The sequence below is a fragment of the Pelophylax lessonae genome, assembly GCF_965119305.1.
Source record: "Pelophylax lessonae genome assembly, chromosome: 5".
Taxonomy (NCBI): domain Eukaryota; kingdom Metazoa; phylum Chordata; class Amphibia; order Anura; family Ranidae; genus Pelophylax; species Pelophylax lessonae.
Window position 1 is genome coordinate 271,587,863 of NC_138772.1, and position 24,545 is coordinate 271,612,407.

At 45.6% G+C, this 24,545-nt stretch overlaps 1 protein-coding gene across 2 annotated transcripts in view; it reads right to left on the minus strand.

The window, feature by feature from the left end:
- The window catches only part of EPB41L4B (erythrocyte membrane protein band 4.1 like 4B), an 839,761-nt gene that overhangs the window by 575,628 nt on the left and 239,588 nt on the right, over positions 1–24,545 (minus strand). For both annotated transcript variants that reach the window (XM_082258285.1, XM_082258286.1), the window contains exon 5: positions 21,920–21,964. In XM_082258285.1, coding sequence (XP_082114411.1) covers positions 21,920–21,964 — 45 coding nt within the window. The remainder of the gene's footprint in view (positions 1–21,919; positions 21,965–24,545) is intronic.

The window sequence follows — 24,545 nt, forward strand, 5'->3', positions numbered from 1 at the left end:
GTCCCGCCTAACCGGCATTGCCGGTCTTCTGCTTACCCGCCCAGGGTTTCTTCTGGTTGCCCTGGGCCTTGCCCTTGGATTGGTTCCGAAAGGCATGAAAGGACCCCTGAGTAGATCTAGGCGCAGAACCCCGCTTGCCACGGAAGGAATTGTTCTTCGGGTTCTGGGGTAGCATAGTGCTCTTACCCCCTGTTACGCCCTTCACCAGGGTATCCAACGCCTCGCCAAAAAGGCGAGAGCCAGCATAGGGAAAATCCGCAACAGTTTTCCGCGAGGACTGGTCGGCCGACCAGCTCTTCAGCCATATCAGTCGCCGGTTAAGTACCGCGACACTCGAGAGAGAGAGGCGGGCCTCATTCAGGGCTGCATCACACAGATACATGACTCCTTGATGGATCTGGTCCACCATTTCCAGTCGTGCAGGCGGCACGTCATCGGACACTAGGTTGCTTCTAAGCACCTTAATCCAATCAGCCACCGCCTGAGCCACCATAACGGACGCGAAAACCGGTTTGAGCAACGAACCCGCCACCGTATAGGAATGGCGGGCTAGAGACTCCAACCGCCGGTCCGTGGGATCCCGAAAAACCGGGGTATCCTCAGTAGGAACCAAGGTAGCCTTGTTCAGCACGGCCACAGTGTGATCTACCTGTGGAGGCACACACCATCGTGATTCCGTAGCCGGCGCAAAAGGATAAAGCAATTTGAACCGACTAGGTACCAGGAATGGACGTTTCAACGTGCGCCACATTTCATTAACAGTGTAATGGAATTCCGCTGGGCAGGGAAAAACCTGCGTGGACTTGCGGGTCCTGTGCGTCCCAAATGAGGACACAACGCCTGGAGGACAGGGCTCATCCTCTAAATGTAAGGTTTCCTTAACAGAAACAATCAACTCATCCATGGTCGCCCGTTCTTTGAGTGACCCTGGGGATGATGTATCAACACCCTCCACCTCAGCCTCCCCCTCAGACCCCGGGGGGTCCAAGGATGAGCGGGACCCTGAAAAGGGCACGCTTGCAGCAGCAGCATCCATATCCCCATCTGAATCAGAAGAGAGAGACAGCCTTGGCCGTTTTCTCGCAGCCCGTTCAGACATAAGCATTTCCATATTTGCCACTAAAGTCGCAACCACAGCAGCCAGATCAGGTCGCAGCGGGGGCCACAGGAGAACTGGGGCCCCCCACTAAAGCTGGAGGAAACTTGCTTTCCTGAGAATCCATGGCTCAAGATAATAAAAAACTACAGTGCAAAAAAATAATGTACTGTCCCCTTAAATAGTGCTGCGGAGTGCGCAGCCCACCGCTACTGTCACAGCTATGAAGACCCCCAAAAGGAGAAAGAAAACTGAGCCAGAAGCAGTATGCAGAAGAAGACAGAGAGATACACTGCAGAGCCCGCAGATCGTTGCTACCTGTGCCTGTGCTGTCTGAGAGGAAGAGGAAATGCTGCTGGAGGGGGCTGGCTATAAGGGAAAATGGCTGCCCCATAGGGATGCATAGGAGGCTACACAAAGATGGCCGCCGACATGCGGCCGAACCGATCGTTCCACCGCCCACAAAATGGCGGCGGATGGCGCCAAAATGAGCTGTAAACTCGCCCCAGAGGGGCTATACACGTGTGCATATTAAAAAACATGGCGGACCGCGCGATTTTTCCCCCACAGCGGTCGCCGCACAACACACAAATCTGTACCCCCAAACATGCACCTAAGGTGACACTGGGACAGGGACCCCCGGCAAAACATACAGTGCACACAGCGAACCCCGCAGGGATCGCACAGGGAGTCACACAGGCACAGACATGGGGACACACAGCAACACAGACTGTCACCCCAGACAGAGGCCCCACACAGAAAAGTACTTACTTGTACCAGATGGCGTGGGGGAGCCTCTATGCACGGATAAACCTCTGTCCTCATCTGACGGAGTGCCGTGAGCCAGGGACATGACGCTGCAGCATCGCAGACAAGTCCTGTGAGGTAGCCACCTCACAGCTGCATCCCTGCACCGAACAGGGATGGGTCGTTCTTAATGCCAGGGCGAACCATAGCTGAACGCTCGATGGCGGGCTGGGGGTCCATCTGGCCCTCTGTGCCCTGGAGAACCAGGAAGGCCAGTCAGAATCCCAGCACCGCATGATCCATCTTCATCCGAAGAATAAACTAACACTAGAGCTGGTAAAATAAACAGCTAGTAAAGTGAGAGAAAAAAACTGACATTTAAAAGAAAAATCAAATGAAAGATTTAGGAAGGCTGAGACTGAAGCCCCAGCACAAGGTAGCCTGACTATTCCTAAGCTAGGCAAACTAAAACGGAGTTGGGAGTGGTGATGCAGGGGGGGTATTGACCAGATGGGACAGCCCCCGTGGGTGTGTATATGCTAATGCCTTTTGTCTTTTGACTAAGTCTATATGCCTAGCTATTCCTACGGATAGGTGGACAATACCCATAGTGATGACTTAGAGGAGGCGGCGACTGTCGGAGGACGTAAGAGAAAGTATTTTCAGTCTTGAGGCACTACAGTTTATGGCTTGGGTCACATTACTGCGTGTCAGGGAATGCTTGCAAAATTGGATGTGTTCCTGATACTCATATAAATACGCTGCTTTTTAGCAGAGTAGGGGTGCCACTGATTGTGAAAGGTACACCCCACGTAATAGTAAACATGATGCATTTTTGGTGCAGAGTGATTTTACAAAAATGGTCGGGGACTTCTTTCCCTGCATTATTGTGAGTAGGGCAGCCCATTGAAATTAATGGGCTGCCCTACATGCAGCTGCAGAAATGTGAACCAAGGCCTTTTTTTATTGTGAGGTTGGGGGGCAGTAAAACTATGTGGTTGAGACATTTTTGCTATTCCCCAACTGCTCCCCATTTAGCTGCAAAGGCAGCAACCATGGTCGAACACATGAATGGGGCCTTGCTGCAACTGCCCTGAAACCTCTGCATTTCACAGTTACAGCACAGTGATGGTGCATTTAGGGAGTTAAAAACAGCTGTTGAGGAGGCGACATTGACTCTTCCCTGTCAAATGCCTCAGAAACGCTTCCCGCTCCGCTCCTTAACAACCAGCTAATGTTTAAGACATCGGTGGCCACCGGCTCCAAAAATTCACATCTGAACCGCTTCTAAATTTCCAGCTGAACAGATGATTTGGAAATTTGCATTGAAAACTGAGAGGAAATTCACCCTGAATGTGTGTGAACCTAGCCCAAGGAACAAAATCTCCTTGAGATGTCAAGAACAGAAAGAGAACAATGTTCTAGCGAACAAGAAAAGAAGCCTTCTTAGATCTCAACACAACCTTGCCCTTAAGTAGCACAGGTTAAAGTGGAATTCCAGTCAAAAAATCAAAGTCTACCCTTCATTTATTTGATAAACATATGTAATATGCACTTTTTGGATTGCCAAATGGCTGATTAGAAACAACTGTCTAATCAAGGTGACCGGCAATCTTTGATCGGTGCAGCCGAATGTGGCTGCTTACTGACACCTCCTAGTAGTGTAATCAGTAACTGTTCTTCGCTGTCAGCCAGGCCCACCCTGTCCAGCCCCATCCACCCAGTCATACCCTTTTCAGATCCATCCACCCAGCTCTGTTCTTCGCTTACAGCCAGTCCCGCCCTGTAAAGACCCATCTGCCCAGTCTAAACTAATGCAGCCACCACATCCAATGATTGGCAAGCTGCAATATATTACATTTTTTTGTTTTGGGTTGATTATTGCTTCATGTTTTTTTTGGCTAGTGTCGGTTTCTCATGTGGGCAGCAGTAGAATTATAAGTTGCGTAATCATCATCAAGGTATGTCCCCTCAATGAACAATCTGCAAAGCAGTATGATTAAAAGAACAAACATGTATTACTTGTTATCTTAAGTAATGGCAAAAAATTATCACTGAACAAACAGGTCCACAGCAGAATTGTAAACTTTGTTTTGGGTCATAAGAAGCATATAGGTAGCGCCAAAGTAATCAAGAAGTTTGGCACATTACCGTTTTGTCCATCACCTATACAACAAATATTCCAGTGTATATTTGGATGTTTTCTTAACCATAACTTAAGGCCATATTTGCAACAAAATAAAATATATGGCGTAAACATAAAAGCATACATTTTCTTAGAACATTAGTACTCAAAAAATAAATTGCTATATCGTTTTCTATGGTTTATTTAATGCAGCCCCGAAATCATGTTTTTTTTTTTTTTTTTACAAATTATGCCTTAGGTGAACGGTTTGGAAGCATACTGAAATAAAGGGGGGGGGGGGGGGAGTTGAAGGTTTTCTTTGGTGTTAAAGCATAAAAATGTCAAATGATATATTCATTATATTCTATAATTATTTTTTACATTGTATTTCAATTATTTCTAGCCTACTCCTATTTATCTAAATGATCTTGAAATCTACAAACCTGTGATGTCCCTCGCATGTTTACATTCTGTGATATGTATTCATACTGAGCCCCATATGTATTCATACTGAGCCCCATAATTCACAGAGCCTGCCTCCTGAACTACAGAGATGGGGAGCTGAATTTTCAGGAGGCAGTGTCAGTGGAGGAAGCAAGGTACAGTGGGAATATGTAGTCCTTACAATATTTAAGTGCAGCAGAGGAGAGGCTGCAAAACATGCCGGGAATTCAGGAAATTGTAGAGTGAGATGGCTAGCAGACATGCAGCAATCAACATACATTGGAATGTCAAAAATAACTATTGTTTGTATTGCTATTACAATGCTGATCTAATAAAATTGTATGCTGTGACCATAAGTAAAACGCGACACCTTTAGAATCTGCATATATTGTTATGATACACTGAGTGCTGTCAGCCAACTGAACATTTGGAGTGTGTACTGTTAACCACTTGCCGACTGCCTAACGACGATTTACGTCAGCCCCTCACAGACCCCCCGCGCGAGTGACCGGCGGACCCGATGTCCGCCGGTCACTCGCGATCGTCGGTTACACAGGGAGAAAGGCAGGCGGCTAATGCAATCAAAGCCGCCTGTCATTCTCCCCTGTGTAACAGCACAGATCGTACGGTCCTGCTATGTAGGACCGTTGATCTCTGCTGTTACACACACAGCCGCATCCAATCACAGTTAGAATCAAGCCCCTAGGGACACACTTAACCCTTCCTTCTCAAATAAAGTTAACCCCTTCCCTGCCAGTGTAATTTTTACAGTAACAGTGCATATGTACTGATTACTGTAGTAATGTCACTGGTAACCCCAAAAGTGTCAAAAATGTCAATCAAGGATCCGATCTGTCCGCCACAATGTCGCAGTCCCGCAAAAAAAAAAAAAAAAAAAAAAAAAATCGCAGATCGCCGCCATTACTCGTTAAAAAAAAAATAAAAATGACAAAAATCTTTCCCTTAGTAAACGCAATAACTTTTGCGCAAACCAATCAAAATACGCTTTTTGCGATTTTTTTTTTACCAAACATGCAGCAGAAAACAAATTGGCCTAAAATGTTAAAAAATTTTGATTTTTACATTTTTTTGGGGGGGAATTTCATATAAAAATATGTGAAAAATATTATTTTTGCAAAATTGTCGCTCTTTGTTTATAGCGCATGATCAAAAAATTGCACAGGTGATCAAATACCACCAAAAGAAAGCTCTGTGGTAAAAAAAAATACGTCAATTTCATTTGGGTACAGCGTCGCACGACGTCCGTTAAAGTCACGCAGTGCCGAATCGCAAAATAGGCCCTGGTTAGGAAGGGGGTAAAATCTTCCGGGGCTTAAGTGGTTTAAAGGATCTCTGGGAATGCAGCATTTACTATACAAAACTATGGTGTACGCTTTTTCTCTCAGTTCAGTTTTCAGCAGTTCTCAGAGGAAAATTATCTCCTATGCAGCCTATTTATGAATCCGAGAACTTCTGTTCTCAGAGTGAGTTTTTTACACTGAAAATGGATGAGATCTGTGTAGAAGGAGGTGGGCTGCCTGTAATCTTGTGAGATAGTGAGATTAGTGCCCTCGAGTTTAGAAAGTGAAGCCAAAATTTAAAAAGAACATGTATATAGACACAACAACAAACTGAATATCTACATACATACACACGGATTTCCATACAGTATCTCACAAGAGTGAGTACACCCCCCCACATTTTTGTAAATATTTTATTATATCTTTTCATGTGACAACACTGAAGAAATGACACTTTGCTACAATGTAAAGTAGTGAGTGTACAGCTTGTATAACAGTGTAAATTTGCAGTCCCCTCAAAATAACTCATCACAGTCATTAATGTCTAAATCGCTGGCAACAAAAGTGAGTACACTCCTAAGTGAAAATGTCTAAATTGGGCCCAAAGTATTAATATACTGTGTGGCCACCATTATTTTCCAGCACTGCCTTAAGCCTCCTGGAGTCCTCTTCCACTCCTCCATGATGACATCACAGAGCCGGTGGATGTTCGAGACCTTGCGCTCCTCCACTTTCCGTTTGAGGATGCCCCACAGATGCTCAATAGGATATAGGTCTGGAGACGTGCTTGGCCAGTCCATCACCTTTACCCTCAACTTCTTTAGCAAGGCAATGGCCATCTGGGAGGTGTGTTTGGGGCGGTTATGTTGGAATACTGCCCTGCTGCCCAGTCTCCGAAGGGAGGGATCATATTCCTTAATGTTTCCCTCAATTAACTGTAGCTCCCCAGTGCTGGCAGCACTCATGCAGCCCCAGACCATGACACTCTCACCACCATGCTTGACTGTAGGCAAGACACACTTGTCTTTGTACTCCTCACCTGGTTGCCGCCACACACGCTTGACACCATCTGAACCACAAAAGTCTATCTTGGTCTCATCAGACCACAGGACATGTTTCCAGTGATCCATGTCCTTAGTCTGCTTGTCTTTAGCAAACTGTTTGCGGGCTTTCTTGTGCATCATCTTTAAAGGAGGCATCCTTCTGGGATGACAGCCATGCAGACCAATTTGATGCAGCGTATGGTCTGAGCACTGACAGGTTGACACCCCACCCCCCACCCCTTCAACCTCTGCAGCAATTCTGGCAGCACTCATATGTCTATTTACCAAAGACAAAACCTCTGGATAGGACGCTGAGCATGTGCGCTCAACAACTTTGGTCGACCATGGCGAGGCTTGTTCTGAGTGGAACCTGTTCTGTTAAACCGCTGTATGGTCTTGGTCACCGTGCTGCAGCTCAGTTTCAGTGTCTTGACAATCTTCTTATAGCCTAGGCCATCTTTATGTAGAGCGACAATTCTTTTTTTCAGATCCCCCGAGAATTCTTTGCCATGAGGTGCCATGTTGAACTTCCAGTGACCAGTATGAGAGAGTGAGAGTGATCACACCAACTTTAACACACCTGCTCCCCATTCACACCTGATACCTTGTTAGACTAACGAGTCCCATGAGAACGAGGAAGGAAAATGGCTAATTGGGCCCAATTTAGACACTTTTACTTTGTGGTGTACTCACTTTTGTTGCCAACGGTTTAGACATTAATGGCTGTGTGTTGAGTTATTTTGAGGGGACAGCAAGTTTACACTGTTATACAAGCTGTACATGCACTACTTTACACACATATACATATTTGAGATATATACACTGCTCAAAAAATTAAAGGAACACTTTGAAAACACATCAGATCTCAATGGGGAAAAATATCATGCTGGATATGTATACTGATATGGACTGGGTAATGTGTTTGGCACGAAAGGATGCCAAATCATTTAATGGAAATTAAAATTATCAAGCTACAGAGGACTCAAAGACACCCTCAAAAATCAAAGTAAAAAAATGATGCTGCAGGATAGTCCATTTTGCTAAAATTTCATTGCAGCAACTCCAAATAGTATTCAGTATTTTGTATGGCCTCTAAATGCTTGTATGCATGCCTGACGTCAGTCATCTCATTAGGAGCATGCCCTGACGGTGTCCTGGGGTATTTTTTCCCAGATCTGGACCAGGGCATCACTGAGCTCTTGAACAGACAACAGACCTGGCGGTGTCGAATGGACCGCAACAATGTCCCAGAGGTGTTCTATTGGATTTAAGTCAAGCGAGCGTGGGGGTCATTCGATGGTATCAATTCCTTGATTCTCCAGGAGCTGACTGTCAACTCCCGCCACATAAGGCTGGGCATTGTCATGCACCAGGAGGAACCCAGGACCCACTGCACCAGTGTAGGGTTTGACAATGGGTCCAAGGATTTCAACCCGATTCCTAATGGCAGTCAGGGTGCCATTGTCTAGCCTGCAGAGGCCTGTGTGTCCCTCCATGGATATGTCTCCCCAGACCATCACTGACCCACCACCAAACCGGTCGTGCTGAACGATGTTCCAGGCAGCATAAGGTTCTCCACTGCTTCTCAAAACCCTTTCACGTCTGTCACATATGCTCAGGGTGCAGCTACTCATCTGTGAAAAGCACAGGGTGCCAGTGGCGGACCTGCCAATTCTGGCGTTCAATGGCAAATGCCAAATGAGTGCCACGGTGCCGGGCAGCGAAAACAGGGCCCACTAGAGTATGACGGGCCCTGAGGCCACCCTCATGAAGTCTGTTTCTGATTGTTTGGTCAGAGACATTCACACCAGTTGCCTGCTTGAGGTAATTTTGTACAGATCTGGCAGTGCTCATCCTGTTCCTCTGTGCACAAAGGAACATTTGCCAGTCCTGCTGATGGGTTAAGGACCTTCTACGGCCCCTTCCAGCTCTTTTTGAGTAACTGCCTGTCTCCTGGAATCTCCTCCATGCTCTTGAGACTGTGCTGGGACAATAGCATGTTTTGATGTGCCATCCTGGAGGAGTTGGACTGCCTGTGCAACCTCTTCAGGGTCAAGGTATCGCCTCACGAAAAACCATTAAAAAAGGAGTAGGGAAAAAACATTTCAGTGGCCTCCACCTGTAAAACCATTCCTGTTTTGGGTGTTGTCTCATTGTTTCCCCATCTAGTGCACCTGTTAATTTCATTAACACCAAGCAGCTGAAACTGAACACCACCTTGCGCTACTTAACCACCTCCCACCCGGGCCATTGTACATATATACGGCCGGGTGGGAGTCTCGTCCTTCTGATCAGACGTTCCGGAACGTCCTTCAGAAGGAGAGAGATTGCGCCGCCGCGTGCACGCGCAGCGATCTCGATGTGCCTGTGTCCCTAGGACACAGAGCAACAAGACTCGGCAGGAGGGCCCTGTGATTGGCCCTCCTGATCACATGACGGCTGTGTCCAATCACAGCCGTCATGTAATGTCAATACAGCAGTTGTAACGGCTTTGATCTCTTCTCCTCCTGACAGATCCTGTCAGTGAAGAGAAGAGGAGAGGATCAATTCTGCAGCCGGGGTGATCAGTGAGTATTTCAAATTACTGATCACAGGGGGGGTCTGTGCTGGTAAACAGATGATTGATTACCAGTGCAGCCCTGGGGGGAGGGGGTGCCACTAGAGCCACCAGGGATGCCCACCCATGACCACCAGGGATGCCCACCATGGCCACCGGGAACGGCAAACAGGGCTCAGAGAGCCTGCCAGTGGTGCCCCCCTATCAGTGCTGCCCACCAATGCCATCAGTGCTGCCCACCAGTGCCCGTTATTGCCATCTATCAGTGCCGCCCACCAGTGCCCATTATTGCCCACCAGTGCTGCCTATCAGTGCCCATCAGTGCCCCCCATCAGTGCTGATCAGTGCCCCCCATCAGTGCCGATCAGTGCCCCCCATCAGTGCCCATCAGTGCCCCCCATCAGTGCCCATCAGTGCCCCCCATCAGTGCCCATCAGTGCCCCCCATCAGTGCCCATCAGTGCCCCCCATCAGTGCCCATCAGTGCCGCCGATCAGTGCCGCCGATCAGTGCCCATCAGTGCCGCCGATCAGTGCCCATCAGTGCCGCCGATCAGTGCCCATCAGTGCCGCCGATCAGTGCCCATCAGCGCTGCCTATCAGAGCCCACCAATGCTGCATATCAGTGCTATCTATCAGTGCCACATATCCGTGCCCATCAGTGCTGCATATCAGTGCTACCTATCAGTGCCACCCCATCAGTGTCTTCTCATCAGTGCCTGTCAGTGCGGCGTCATCAGTGCTCATCAGTGCAGGAAAAAATCTATTTACAAAATTTTATAACCTAAACAAAAAAACTTTTTTTTTTTTTTTCAAACTTTTCGGCCTTTTTTTATTTGTGCACCAAAAAAGAAAAAACCTGGCGGTGATCAAATACCACCAAAAGAAAGCTCTATTTGTGGGGAAAAAATTACATAAATTTGGTGTAGGTACAGTGTTGCATGACCGCGCAATTGTCATTCAAAATGCAACAGCGCTAAAAGCTGAAAATTGGTCTGGGAAGGAAGGGGGTTTAAGTGCCCAGTATTGAGGTGGTTAACTGATCACATCAATATACCAAGAGTTTAGTTGACTTGATGCTGTACTATGATTAAAAAGTGTTCCTTTAATTTTTTTGAGAGGCGTATATATAAATATATAACATATATATAACATATACATACACACACACAAACAGTTGTGCTCATAAGTTCACATACCCTGGCAGAATTTACGATTTCTTGGCCATTTTTCAGAGAATATGAATTGTAACACAAAAAACTTTTTTTTTCACTCATGATTAGTGTTTGGCTGTAGCCATTTATTATCAGTCAACTGTAAATTGTGTTTACTCTTTTTAAATCATAATGACAAAAGAAACCCAAATGACTCTTGATCAATACCCTGGTTACATACCCTGGTGATTTTGGCCTGATAACATGCACACAAGTTGACACAAAGGGGTTTGAATGGCTATTAAAGGTAACCATCCTCACCTGTGATCTGTTTGCTTGTAATTAGTGTGTGTGTGTGTGTGTGTGTGTGTGTGTGTGTATAAAAGGTCAATGAGTTTGACCTTGGACTCCTGACAGACCCTTGTATCTTTCATCCAGTGCTGCACTTACGTTTATGGATTCTGAGTCAAGGGGAAAGCAAAATAATTGTCTAAGGATCTGCAGGAAAAGCTAGTTGAACTGTATAAAACAGAAAAGGGATATAAAAAGATATCCAAGGAATTGAGAATGCCAATCAGCAGTGTTCAAACTCAAACCAAGAAGTGGAAAATGAGGACTTCTGTTGAAACCAAACCACGGTCAGGTAGACCAACTATAATTTCCGTGACAACTGCCAGGAAAATTGTTCGTGATGCAAAGTATAAACCCACAAATATCGTCATATGAAATACAGGACACCCTGAAAACACGTGGTGTGGCTGTTTCATGATGCACAATAAGGAGGCACTTGAAGAAAGATGGGCTGCATGGTCGAGTCACCAGAAGAAAGCCATTACTACACAAATGCCACAAAGTATCCCGCTTAAAATACGCCAAACAGCACAGACAAGCCTCAAACCTTCTAGCACAAAGTCATTTGGAGTGATGAGACCAAAATATAGCTTTTTTGGCCACAACCATAAACGCTACATTTGGAGAGTAAACAAGGCCTATGATGAAAGGTACCTTATTCTTACTGTGAAACATGGAGGTGGATCGCTGATGTTTTGGGGATGTGTGAGCTACAAAGGCACAGGAAATTAGGTCAGAATTGATGGCAAGATGAATGCAGTAGGTTATCCAAAAATACTAGAGGAAACATTGAATTTTTGTCTTGCCGCAAAATCGTTTTCTCTAAAGTTCATTGACGGACACAGTCTCTGTTCTTTTTAACAGTAGGGTTATACTGCCCCCTACAGGTGTAGGACACTAGGCAGAAAAAAATTCCCAGGGGGTATACCATCTCTCCCTGCTATAGGATGTCAGTTTTGTATCAAAGCAATGTTAGAGAAAACAATACCAACCCAACTCAAAATAGAGGGGCGGGTACTGCGTCCGTCAATGAACTTCAGAGAAAAGGATTTTAAGGTAAGACAAAAATCCAATTTTCTCTATCGTTCATTGACAGACACAGTCTCTGTTCTTCATAACAGTAGGGACGTCCCAAAGCAGTGCCATAAAATATGAGGGGTGAGTACAGCAGAAAATAATTCCCCAAGGCTGAACCACAGCCAACCAGGCAACATAGAGCTCATCAGAACAAGAGGAGACCCACCTGACAAAAACATTAAACACCCTCAAGGGAGATTGAAAACACCCTTAAACAGCAGCCTGCAAAACTTTGCAGTCAAAGGAGGCATCTGCAGATGCCAGCACATCCACCTTATAAATTTTTGTAAAGGTATGAACAGACGACCAGGTAGCCGGCTTGCAAGCCTGAACCAAAGATGCCTGATGGCGAAAGGCCCCGGAAGCACTAAGCGCCCGAGTAGAATGCGCCTTAACAGGGAAAGGTGGAACCTGACCCTTAATTGAATGAGCCTGCACAATCGTCTGTCTGATCCATCTGGAAATAGTCGCAAAAGACGCAGGTAGCCCTTGCTTTGATCCATCCGTGAGCACAAAGAGCGAATCCCACTTCCGAAAAGATTCAGTGGTCGCCAAGTACACCCCGATTGCCTGAACCACATCCAAAGTATGTAGTGCAAATTCCTTGGGATGTTGAAGCTTAGGACACAAGAAGTGCAACACAATGTCCTCATTTAAGTGTAAACTGGAAACCACCTTTAGAAGAAAGGACAGATCCGGACGAAGCACCACTTTATCTCTGTGAACCACCAGATAGGGAAAACGACAGGACAATGCCGCCAGTTCTCACACCCTGCACGCAGAAGTAATAGTCACCAAGAATGCCACCTTCTGGGATAAGGTAAGCAGGGGAATCTCCCAAATATTTTCAAAGGGAGGTTTCTGTAGAACCGATAGCACCAAATAAAGGTTGCACCCCCTGGATAAAGTTACGCTTCAGGGAATGGGTGGCTAATAGCCTTTGGAAGAAAATTGCCAAGGCCGAAACCTGACCCTTGATAGTGCTCAAGACCAACTTTTGATCAATTCCCTATTGAAGGAAAGCCAAGATCAGAGCCACCTAGTAAGAGTGAGGGGGAACCCCAAGAGACTCACACCACGCAATATACGACTTCCACGTACGAGAATAGATCTTTCTAGAAGTCGCTTTTCTCGCTTTAAGCTAATTGGGAATAACTGAAGCAGACAATCCCCTGTCCTTCAGCATCTGGCTTTCAACAGCCAAGCCGTCAAAGCCAGCGACTGTAAAGCAGGATGGAAGATTGGCCATTGAGACAGTAGATCCTCCCTGAGAGGAAGTTTCCAAGGAATGTCTGGGACTAGCCTGATCAGGTCAGCGTTCCAAGCTCGGCGAGGCCAGTCCGGAGCCACAAGGATTACCTGAATCCCTTCCGCCTTGATCCTGCGAAGAAGTTTTGGCAGTAACTTGAAAGACGGAAAGGCATACATAAGCTAATATTGACCCCATGGAGCCACCAGCACGTCTGTGGCGTCTGCCAGAGGGTCCAGAGAGCAGGCCACAAACCTCTGCTTTTTCCTGTTGATCCAAGATGCCAACAGATCATCTTATAGAGTGCCCCAAGAAAGGCAAAACTGCCAGAACACCCCTGGATGTAGAGACCATTCCCCTTGATCCAAAGTCTGTCGACTGAGGTAATCAGCCTGCCAATTTTCCACTCCTGTAATGTGAACAGCAGAGAGAGCTGGAACAAAGTGTTCCGCCCATCGAAGGATGCCTGATACCTCGAAGGCCGCAAGGACACTTCTGGTGCCCCCTTGGTGATTGTCATAAGCCACGGCTGTGGCATTGTCTGATTCAATGCACACTGGACAGCCCTGAAGGTACTCCCTCCAGTGGACTATGCAAAGCCTGATCGCTCTTAGCTCAAGAACATTGATCGGTAACCTGGATTCTTCCAGAGACCAGATCCCTTGAGCAGAAAGCTTGCCGAGAACACTTCCCCACTGGACAGACTGGCATCCGTGGTGATCACAGTCCAATTCTGGACAGACTGGCATCCGTGGTGATCACAGCCCAATTCTGGACAGACTGGCATCCATGGTGATCACAGTCACAGTCCAATTCTGGACAGACTGGCATCCGTGGTGATCACAGTCCAATACAAGAGGAGGAAAGATTTTCCTTGTTTGAGCGTCGGGGACCGAAGCCACCATATCAGGGACTCCCTGGTCACCTGGATCTGGTTGTCCAGGAAATTTGGATCTTTGTTCTATTTGAGAAGGATTTACTTCTGGAGGATTCTCATGTGGAATTGAGCGAAAGGGACCGCCTCAAAGGACGACACCATCAGTCCCAGAATTCTTATACAAGTCCGAAGGGACGACCATTTGCTGGGCAGCAATAGCTGAATCTTGAGCTTTTGAAGTTTTTCTGGAGGAAACAAATCCAAAGTCAGGCCCAGATAGTCCAGTCTCGTGGAAGGAACCAGGGACGACTTCTGAAGGTTCAGAATCCACCAGAACTCCTACAGAGTACTTATGGTGATCTCCAAGTTTGTCACCAGCACTGTGGGAGACTCTGCACGGAGAAGCAGATCGTCCAGGTAACCCAAGACAATATCCCTCGCTGGCGTAACAACACCAGGACCAGAGCCAACACGTTTGTGAAGACCTGAGGAGCAGAGGCGTGATTTAAGGGTAACGCCACAAACTGATAGTGATACTCCCCCACGGCAAAACAAAGAAATAGTTGATGTCCTGCACATATATCGGAATGTGAAGGTAGGCATCTTTGATGTCTATGGAGGCCAGGAAATCCCCCTGGTGTAAGGAAGCCACCACCGTGCGAACAGATTCCATCTTGAATTTTTGAACTTGCACAAAGCAATTCACTGTCTTTAAGTCTAGAATTGGACACACCTTGCCCTCCTTCCTGGGGACCGTAAACAGGCTTGAGGAAAAACCCTGTAAACGTACAGAGTACGGAACTGGCACTATTACTCCTTGTTGTAACAGGTCCTGTACCGCCCCAAAGGGAGCCTGTAAGCGATCCGGGGCAGTCGTAAATTGGAAGGGAACAACCTTACCGGTGGGACAGATCGAAAATTGATCTTGTAACTGGACCATATCACTTCGTGAACCCACTTGTCTTGTATATGGGATAGCCACAGGTTCGGGAACCGGAAAAGACGCCCCCCGATACAGATGAGATTGCACCTTCAGGCCGAAGGGATCTTATCCGCAGGGCTGGAGAAATCAGATTTCTGTTTTCCAGACCAGGGTCGCTTAGAGCCACCCGAGGAGGACTTGAAGGACTTTGATCCTTTATCACTTGTCCCTGAGGGACAAAAAAACTTTGTGTGTGCTGAAAAGGAGGGACCCAGTCTACAACGAGAGTCCTTACCCTTGTTAGCCTGTGGGAGAAAGGCCATTTCCCCCTGTAAGGCCTTTGATAATGCCATCATAGGTAGCCCAAAACAGGCGATCACCCTGAAAAGGTAGATCAGTCAAGGCCTTCTTAGAGGTCTGATCCGCAGACCAGCATTTTAGCCAAAGTATACACCGGAGGACCACCACCGAAACTGACAGTCGGGCCAATATTGGAGCAGCATCCAGCGAGGCATCGCAAAGTGCAGCCCCTGCACAAACTGGTCTGTCAGCTCCGCAAAGGCAGGGGGGAGTTGTATCCCCTCCAGATCACGGTGTAGAAACTTAGCCCATTCAGTCAAGGTATGTGACACAAGGGTAATAATAAACACCAGTCTTAGTGCAGACCCCACTAGGGAGTACATATTGCGGGCCACAGACTTCGCCTTTCTATCCCCCGGATCCTTGAAGGACGGGGAATCCTCCAATGAGATCATAGTAGCTTTATTTAGTCTGGAGACCAGAGGGTCCACCGTAGGTGGCACAGTCCACTTTTTAAAAAAAGGACTCCTCAAAGGGGTAGCGTCTAGCAATCCGCTTAGACACCCCAGGGGGGCGCTTTGGGCGGTCCCATTCTTTTTTGGCCATGGTGTCAAAATACACAGGAAGGGGGAAAACCTTTGCCACTCTGGATGGCTTGTGAATGCCAATCATAACCGGCACCTCAGTCGCATCCTCTATTTTAAGGGTCTCATGCACAGAAACAAGTGCGTCCACCAGCGCCTTTTCTTGTGCGGTTGCGGAGGACAGGTGTCATCCTCACTATCAGAGGAGACAAGGCGCGAGGTAGTAGACGTGGCGGGGAGACCCACGTCTGCGGTGGCTGAATCAGATTCAATCTGATACATCAGATGAGGCAGGGGTGGGGTGGGGGGGGGGGCAAGTTTTTTGGCACCTTGTCCCTTACAGGCCACCTCCATCCGGGACACAAAGGATTCCAAGACCGCCAACATTGCATCTATGGATAGCTGGGATCTGGAGGGCCCGGTGGGGAAGAAAGTCCATGCTGCACCATGGAAACCCCTCAGCAAAAAAAAAATATATATATATTTTTTTTAAGAATGTCCCACCACGCTATAGCGCCCCTAAGAGGTCAGGCAGAATGCACACAAGAGGACCCCCAGCAGAAAGAGACCCCCCAGACTCACCACCCGCACCAGAGATGCACAAGGAAAGCTTAGAATATCTGTACAGCACGTGTCTGCAGTGATCTCGATCAGCAGAGAAAAACCTGAGTGCCAGCACCAGGGTATAGGGAGGGCCTCCACCACCACCAAAAAAAAAAGCCTAGGGACACCAACAACATGGCCGCCAGTGATTTTCAATGGGAATCCCCCCAGCCTCCTGGACGGGATCGACAGGAAGAGGACCCTGGAAGTGACAGGTGAATCCCCCCGCATGATCGATCGAGCGTCCCATAGCCCCAGTAGTGAGGGGCGTGACAGGACAGAGGGGAACCTGGGGGTACGAGGGTCCGACCGTCCTAAGGAGGGGCCCGCGTCCACCCCAAAACCCGCCAGGGGGGAACATTTTACTTACCATACCTGGAACAGGCAGGCGCCATCCCCTGACAGAACCCCTCTCCGCCGAAGTGGGGGGGATGTCGGCCAATAAGAACGCTGCGATTAAGTCCTAGACCCGGCCTATGCGACCTGGCGAGACATTTAACTCGCAGAGCAAGTCCCCGTCCGGTAGGACTATGTTGCGGCTGACCAAGCACAGAGCTGGGGTCTGCGCATGGGATGGATCTATATATCCAGCCCGTCACACAGATCCGGCTTAGTTGCTTGTAGATCTCACAGGAAAAAAATCTGGAGAAAAAAAAAAAAACTTTTGCCAGGACCAGAAATCCCAGCAAGGAACTAGGTCCTCACTCTTGACTAGGCAGATTAAACTGACATCCTGTAGCAGGGAGAGAGGGTATACCCCCTGGGACTGCCCATAGGCAAAGCCAGATCTTGTTTTCTGTGTAGTGTCCTACTCCTGTAGGGGCAGTATAACCCTACTGTTCTGAACAACAGACTGCGTCCATCAATTAACAATAGAGAAATTTGCATTCATCAGCCGGGAAGCTGCGCATGGGACGTACTTGGACATTCCAACATGACAACAATCCTAAACATAAGGCCAAGTCGACCTGTCATTGGCTACAGCAGAAGTGAAGGTTCTGAAGTGGCCATCTCAGTCTCCTGACCTCAATATCATTGAACTGCTCTGGGGAGATCTCAAACGTGCAGTTCATGCAGTCCAAGAATTTACAGGAACTGGAGGCTTTTTGCCAGGAAGAATGGGCAGCTTTACCATCGGAGAAGATAAAGAGCCTCAAAGAGCCACAAATGCCGCAAAAGACTTCAAGCTGTCAATGATGTTAAAGGGGGCAATACCCAGTATTACCTGGGGTATGTAAACTTTTGATCAGGGTAATTTGGGTAGCTTCTGTTGTCATTATGATTTAAAAAGAGTAAACACAGTTGATTGATAATAAATGGCTTTAGCCAAAAACTAAGTGAAAAATGAGTGAAAGAAGTTTTTGTGTTATCATTCATATTCTCTGAAAAATGGGCAAGAAATAAATTCTGCCAGGGTATGTGAACTTATACGCACAACTATATATATATATATATATATATATATATATAGATATAGATATAGATATAGAGATATATATATATATATATATATATATATATATATATATATACACAGTAAAACCTTGGTTTGAGAGTAACTTGGTTTAAGAGCGTTTTGCAAGACAAGCAAAATTTTCAAATAGATTTTGACTTGATATACAAGCGATGTCTTGATATACAAGCGATGTCTTGATATACAAGTAGCCTCAAGTCACAGCTGAGTATAAAAGAGAAGAGAGGCACCTCTAAGTGTAGCAATATGGTTAAATTTAATGAATGTACAACATTTAGCAACTCACATGGTTGATGATTGGAACAGGCACATCTAAGGATGCCGGTATCCGGGGTAAAGCTGTCCACATAGGACCATCCTCCGCACCGTTATCTACGTCATCCTTTCCATGCTGCCCCTTGCTTTCAGATCGCTTTACTGCAGGGTGGTTTTCCTGGTCAGGATTACAGACTGGCAGCAGGCGGTGCAGAAGATGGTCTATGTGGACAGCTTTACCCCGGATGCCTGCATACTTAGATGTGCCTGTTTTATTCATCAACCATGTGAGTTGCTAAATGTTGTACCTTCATTAAATGGAACCTTATTGCTACACTTAAGCTGGATACACACTATCCAACTTTGTGGTTAGATTTCCTTCAGATTTACCTTTTCTATGTAGTACAAGGGCCTGCCAGATTGCATACAAATTGAAAGTGTTTAGGTTTGACCTCATATTATATGGTTTTGGTAAGTCTAAAGGAAAAAGTCTTCAGAAAATCTTATAGTGTGTATGGCCCATTAGAGGCGCCTCTCTTCTATTAAATACTCTGTAGCTCCTGCTGGATTTTGCTTCTAATCCCCTTGTGGAAGTGGCTATTTGTGGATGGACATTTTATGGTTACACAACCTATGGCAATGCTATAATCTTTTTATATGGACTATAAATTGAAGGATTTATGAATAAATGGTTGTGGAACGAATCATCTGAGTTTCCATTATTCCTTATGGAGAAATTCGCTTTGATATAAGAGTGCTTTGGATTACAAGCATGCTTCCGGAACGAATTATGCAATCCAAGGTTTTACCGTATATATAATTTTAGAGCTGCACGATTCTGGATAAAATGAGAATCACAATTTTTTTGCTTAGATTAAAATTCTAGATTCTCTCACAATTCTCGGCATAACATCTTTTACATTATACAAAAAATTGGGCTAACTTTACCGTTTAGCTTTTTTTTTTTTGGTTTAATTCAAGTGTATTTTTTTCGCAAAAAACTGCATTTGAAAGACTTTGGCGCAAATACAGTATGACAAAAAGATTGCAATGATCGCTATGTTATTCTCTATAGTCTCAGCTAAAAAAAAAAAATTATATATATATATATATATATATATAAAATAAAACTTGGAGGTTCTAAGTGATTTTCTAGCAAAAATACTGATTTTAACTTGTAAGCAACAAGTGTCAGAAAAAGGCTTAGGCCCCTTTCACACACGCAGTCTGTCAGGCGGACTCTGTTTTTCTCAGTGGGGTGATTGATCCGCCGATCCCCTGCTGAGCAAGGCGGATGACAGCTGTGTCTCCACGCTGTGTGCGGAGACACAGCACTCAGGTCCCCATGCATCTCTATGGGGGAATCGGATGGGAACGTACCGCCTGTCCGTTCTTATCCGATCCGATAGATGGATGGAAAATAGGGTTTCCATCCATCCGGTTTTGACGGATCGGATCGGATGTCAGCGGAAAGATGCATTGGGCGTCCGTTCAGATCCGCCAAAAAAACTGACAGGCGGATTTGAACGACTCCCTGTATGAAAGGGACTAAGTCTTTAAGAGGTTAAACTGCCCTCACTTACAGACAGAAGTCTCTAGCAGCCTTAGGCTGGCCATACACTATACAATTTTCTTATTCAATTTCCTTTAGATTTACCTTAAACTATGTAGTGCAAGGGCCTGCCTGACTGCATACAAATTGAAAGTGTTTAGGTTTGACCCTATATTACATGGTTTTGGTAAATCTAAAGGAAAGTTGAACAAGAAAATTGTATAGTGTATGGCCAGCCTTAATGTTGATAAACATTTGCGGGAGGCTTTTTTTCTTTCTTTTGACAGCAGTGAGCAGAGAACAGCTTCATAAGAATCGAGGACATGGCGTTTTAAGATTGTGCGGGGTGAATCGAGATTGCATTAACGATTAATCGTGCAGCTCTAATATATTACACATACACACAGTATCTCACAAAAAGGAATACACCCCTCACATTTCTGTATTTATTTTATTATATTGTTTCATGTGACAACACTGAAGAAATGACACTTTGCTACAATGTAAAGTAGTGCGTTTACAGCTTGTATAACAGTGTAAATTTGCTGTCCTCTCAAAATAACTCAACAAACAGCCATTAATATCTAAACCACTGGCAACAAGTGTGAGTACACCCCTAAGTGAAAATGTCCAAATGGGGCCAAAAGTTTCAATATTTTGTGTGGCCACCAATGTTTTCTAGCACTGCTTTAACCCTCTTGGGATGGAGTTCCCCAGGGCTTCACAGCTTGTCACTGGAGGTTTCCACTCCTCCATGATGACATCAAGGAGCTGGTGGATGTTAAGATACTTTACGCTCTTTCACCTTCCATTTGAGGATGCCTCAATAGGGTTTAGGTCTGGAGACATGCTTGGCCAGTCCATCATCCATCTTCTAGAACACCCTCCACTAACTTCTGGAGGTAATCACTGGTGTGATGTGCCTGAGTGTCCTTTAACCCGAGGGTCCGTGTTATTGTTTTGTTATTTTCATCCACAAATCTAACATTAATAGCAAAATAATTGACTCTGTGTGCATGCATCCATTTTAAGGAAGACAAAACGTCCTTTCAGAACTTTCTGCAGTTCTTCCTTTTTACACATTTGGCCTCCTCAATTATAAGTTTCCTTATGCGAAGTCATTAATTATAACTTTTTGTGAATTGGGACATTTAAAATTGCTTTATTTTTAGATTCCAATCTAAATTTAGTAGGAGTCAGAGTCTGAGTCGGTGCATTGTTTGCCGACTCCGACTTTAGGTACCCAAAATTTCCTCCGACTCCACAGCCCTGTGTAGAACAATAATACTTTTTTTTCCAAGTTGAACTTCCAGTGACCAGTATAAAAGAGTGAAAGCGATAACACCAAATTTAACACACCTGCTCCCCATTCACAACTGAGACCTTGCAGCACTAACGGGTCACAAGACACCGAGGAGGGAAATTGGCTAATTTGGCTCAATTTTGACATTTTCACTTAGGGGTGTACTCACTTTTGTTGCCAGCGGTTTAGACAATAATGGCTGTGTGCTGAGTTATTTTGAGGGGACAGCAAATTTACACTGTTATACAAGCTGTACACTCACTACTTTACATTGTAGCAAAGTGTAATTTCTTCAATGTTGTCACATGAAAAGATATATTAAAAGATTTCCAAAAATGTGACGGGTGTACTCACTTTTGTGAGATACTGTAAATACATATATACAATATATACACACACATTTTAATCACACTGGTGCTGATTTATAGGAAGAAAGAAGGCTTCTTCCTCTAATCGCACCTCTGAGCTGGAGAATCTTGGAAGAAGAGATTTCAGTGCAACAGCTAGTGAGATCTTCTCACTTTCATAAACGGTTTGTGACACAATGGTTGTGTGCTGTAATGGGATGCTGAGAACATGTTCTGTGTTCCTCATCTCCGCTAAATAAACAGTACACGAGAGAGAATCCCAAGGATCACGGCTTTTCTCAGTTTCATAAACGGACACCTATATGCAGTAGCCCAGTGCCTGCTAAAAGTTTATTGGGATAGAGAAGGGAATTTAGAATAGCAGGACTCTTTCTAATTTATATATGTGTTTAAGTCATGCAAATACTATTTATTAAAGCGTAAAATGCATTTTAAATCTATACGCGATGTCAAAGTCTGCTTATAGGAGCATATGCCACCAGTTCCTTCTATCTAAAGCGCTTTATTTACACATATGTAATACAATAAAATGTACTTACTTTCCTGTAAGAATATCTTGTCTAAGCTGTAGTACAAATAAATACCTTAAATAAAAAACAGACACATTTTAGTACATTTTTGAACATGGGGCACACAAGACAATAAGCACTATTTTGAAATGCAAGTAATCATATGTATGAGATGAGCAGAAATGCTCTATGCACAAGTGCACACTCTTTTCTGTATTCCACTCTTGGCAAAAGGACATAGGCATAATGATGAGAAACTGACTTTTCATCAAAGGAAAAAAAAAAAATCTCAAAGAGAGACCCTATAACATAAGTACATGAATTAACATATCTAGTGAACATACTGTATAATCCTGTTGTACCAAAGGGTGAAATATACAAAAAAATGCTTTATACCTAGGAATTTATAAAACACTTTCGCTTTAAAGCGTTTGTAAAGGTTTTCGCTTTTGTTTTTTTGTTTTTTAAAAACAATGCTAGACTTACCTGCTCTTTACAATGGTTTTGCACAGAGCAGCCCCTGAACCCCTTCTTCTAGGATCCCCTGCTGAAGCGCCAAGCTGCTTCTCTCCTTGGTGTGCAATCATAGGAAGCTGCTTTATATGGTGGCACACCTGCAGGCTTGAGCCCAAGCTGGGCTGTGTATGTCTATTGACACACAGCACAGCTTGGCTGAGCCCCGTTCCCCTGCTCCTTGTTTAAAGGATTTAGTTTCAATAATCTTTTTTTGAATGAAAAAGGATAACAATATGCAAAACAATCGCAAAGCAGAAGTTGGTAAATGACAACGTCATGCATACAGAAATAGCAATGAACAAGGGAACATGACTGCTACATAAGGAGTCTATAGCATGAACCAAAGTCCTAGGCAGAAACGAGAAGCTCCCCCCCCCCCCACCCGGGGGATCAAACTGCATCCGGAGGAGAGGGCGCCCCCCCCTATATCAGAAACTTTAATTAACAGCATACAGATAGTTCTCGGGGCTATATCCAGCTTAATGTTTAAAGGATTTAATTGCCATTGGCTCCTGCCTCTGTGAGAAGGGGGAGAGTCACTGCAGATAGGCAGTGCTAGATCAACATAGTATTTAGGTTAAGAGGGGGTTGAAGCGTGATACAAATAGCGGGACATTTATTTTTTTTACCTTAAGGAATGCATTAAAAGGTAAAAAAAAAAAAATGTCCAGGCTTTAGAACAGGGGTGCCCAACCACTGGCCTGTGACCTCTTGCTCTGAGATGGTGGGTTGGTAAGCCCAGACTGCGGGTTCCCGACCCGCATCAGTGTGAAGAATGGAGCCAGCTGTAGAGAACCAAGTGGCTGCAGTAGAGAGCAGAGCCAATGCTTCCAGTATAGCACAGGCGGAGTGATATCAAATGCACTCTGTCTGGGACAGAAGTAGCCAGCGATACCAGGTGCAGCAGCAGCTGCCAGCCATGCCCATGCTGGGGTGCAGTAGCAGCCGCCAGCCATGCCCGCGCTGGGGTGCAGTAGCAGCCACCAGCCACGCCCACGCTGGGGTGCAGCAGCAGCCGCCAGCCACGCCCACGCTGGGGTGCAGCAGCAGCCGCCAGCCACGCCCACGCTGGGGTGCAGCAGCAACCGCCAGCCATGCACGTGCTGGGGTGCAGCAGCAGCCGCCAGCCATGCACGTGCTGGGGAAGTGAAGATTTAGGTTAGTTTTTAACTAAATCAAACAGCAATGGGCATATCTGTTCTCTACACTGGTATACTAGTGATATGATAGGGGCAGACCAGTGGATGTGGTGTACCTGGATTTCGCAAAGGCATTTGATACAGTTTCCCACAAACGCTTAATTTATAAAATAAGGTCTGCAGGTATCGACAGCAGGGTTTGCTGTTGGATACGGAACTGGATAAAAGGGCGTGTCCAAAGGGTGGTAATAAACAGCGCATACTCAGACTGGTCTGAGGTAGTAAGCGGGGTCCCCCAAGGCACAGTCCTGGGACCAACCTTGTTCAATTTATTCATAAACCACATTGAGGTCGGGGTCAGTAGTTCGATATCAGTTTTTGCAGATGACACAAAATTGGCCAGGGCAATAACTTCACAGCATGAAGCAGATATCCTACAGAATGACCTGGACAAAATAACGGAGTGGGCAACGACTTGGCAAATGAGGTTTAATGTGGAGAAGTGTAAGGTTTTGCACTTGGGGACTAAAAACATAAAATCACAATACACGTTAGGAGGGGAACCCTTGGGGGAATCAAAAATGGAGAAAGATCTGGGAGTCTTGGTTGATGATAGATTAGGCAATAGCATGCAATGTCAAGCGGCAGCTGCCAAAGCCAGCAGAATATTAGCATGCATAAAGAAGGGGATGTATTCCAGAGATAAGGCTATAATCCTTCCACTTTATAAAACTCTGGTCCGACCGCATCTGGAGTATTCTGTCCAGTTCTGGTCACCAGTCCTCAGGAGGGATGTGTTGGAGCTGGAGAGAGTCCAGAGAAGGGCAACTAAACTGATTAGGGGATTGGAGGACCTTAATTATGAAGAGCGTCTGCAATCGCTTGATTTATTCTCCCTGGAGAAGAGACGCCTGAGGGGGGACATTATAGAAATTAACAAATATCTCAATGGGGTTCTCAGCTTAGAAAAAAAGCTGTTCAGTCGAAGGGATTGCACGAGG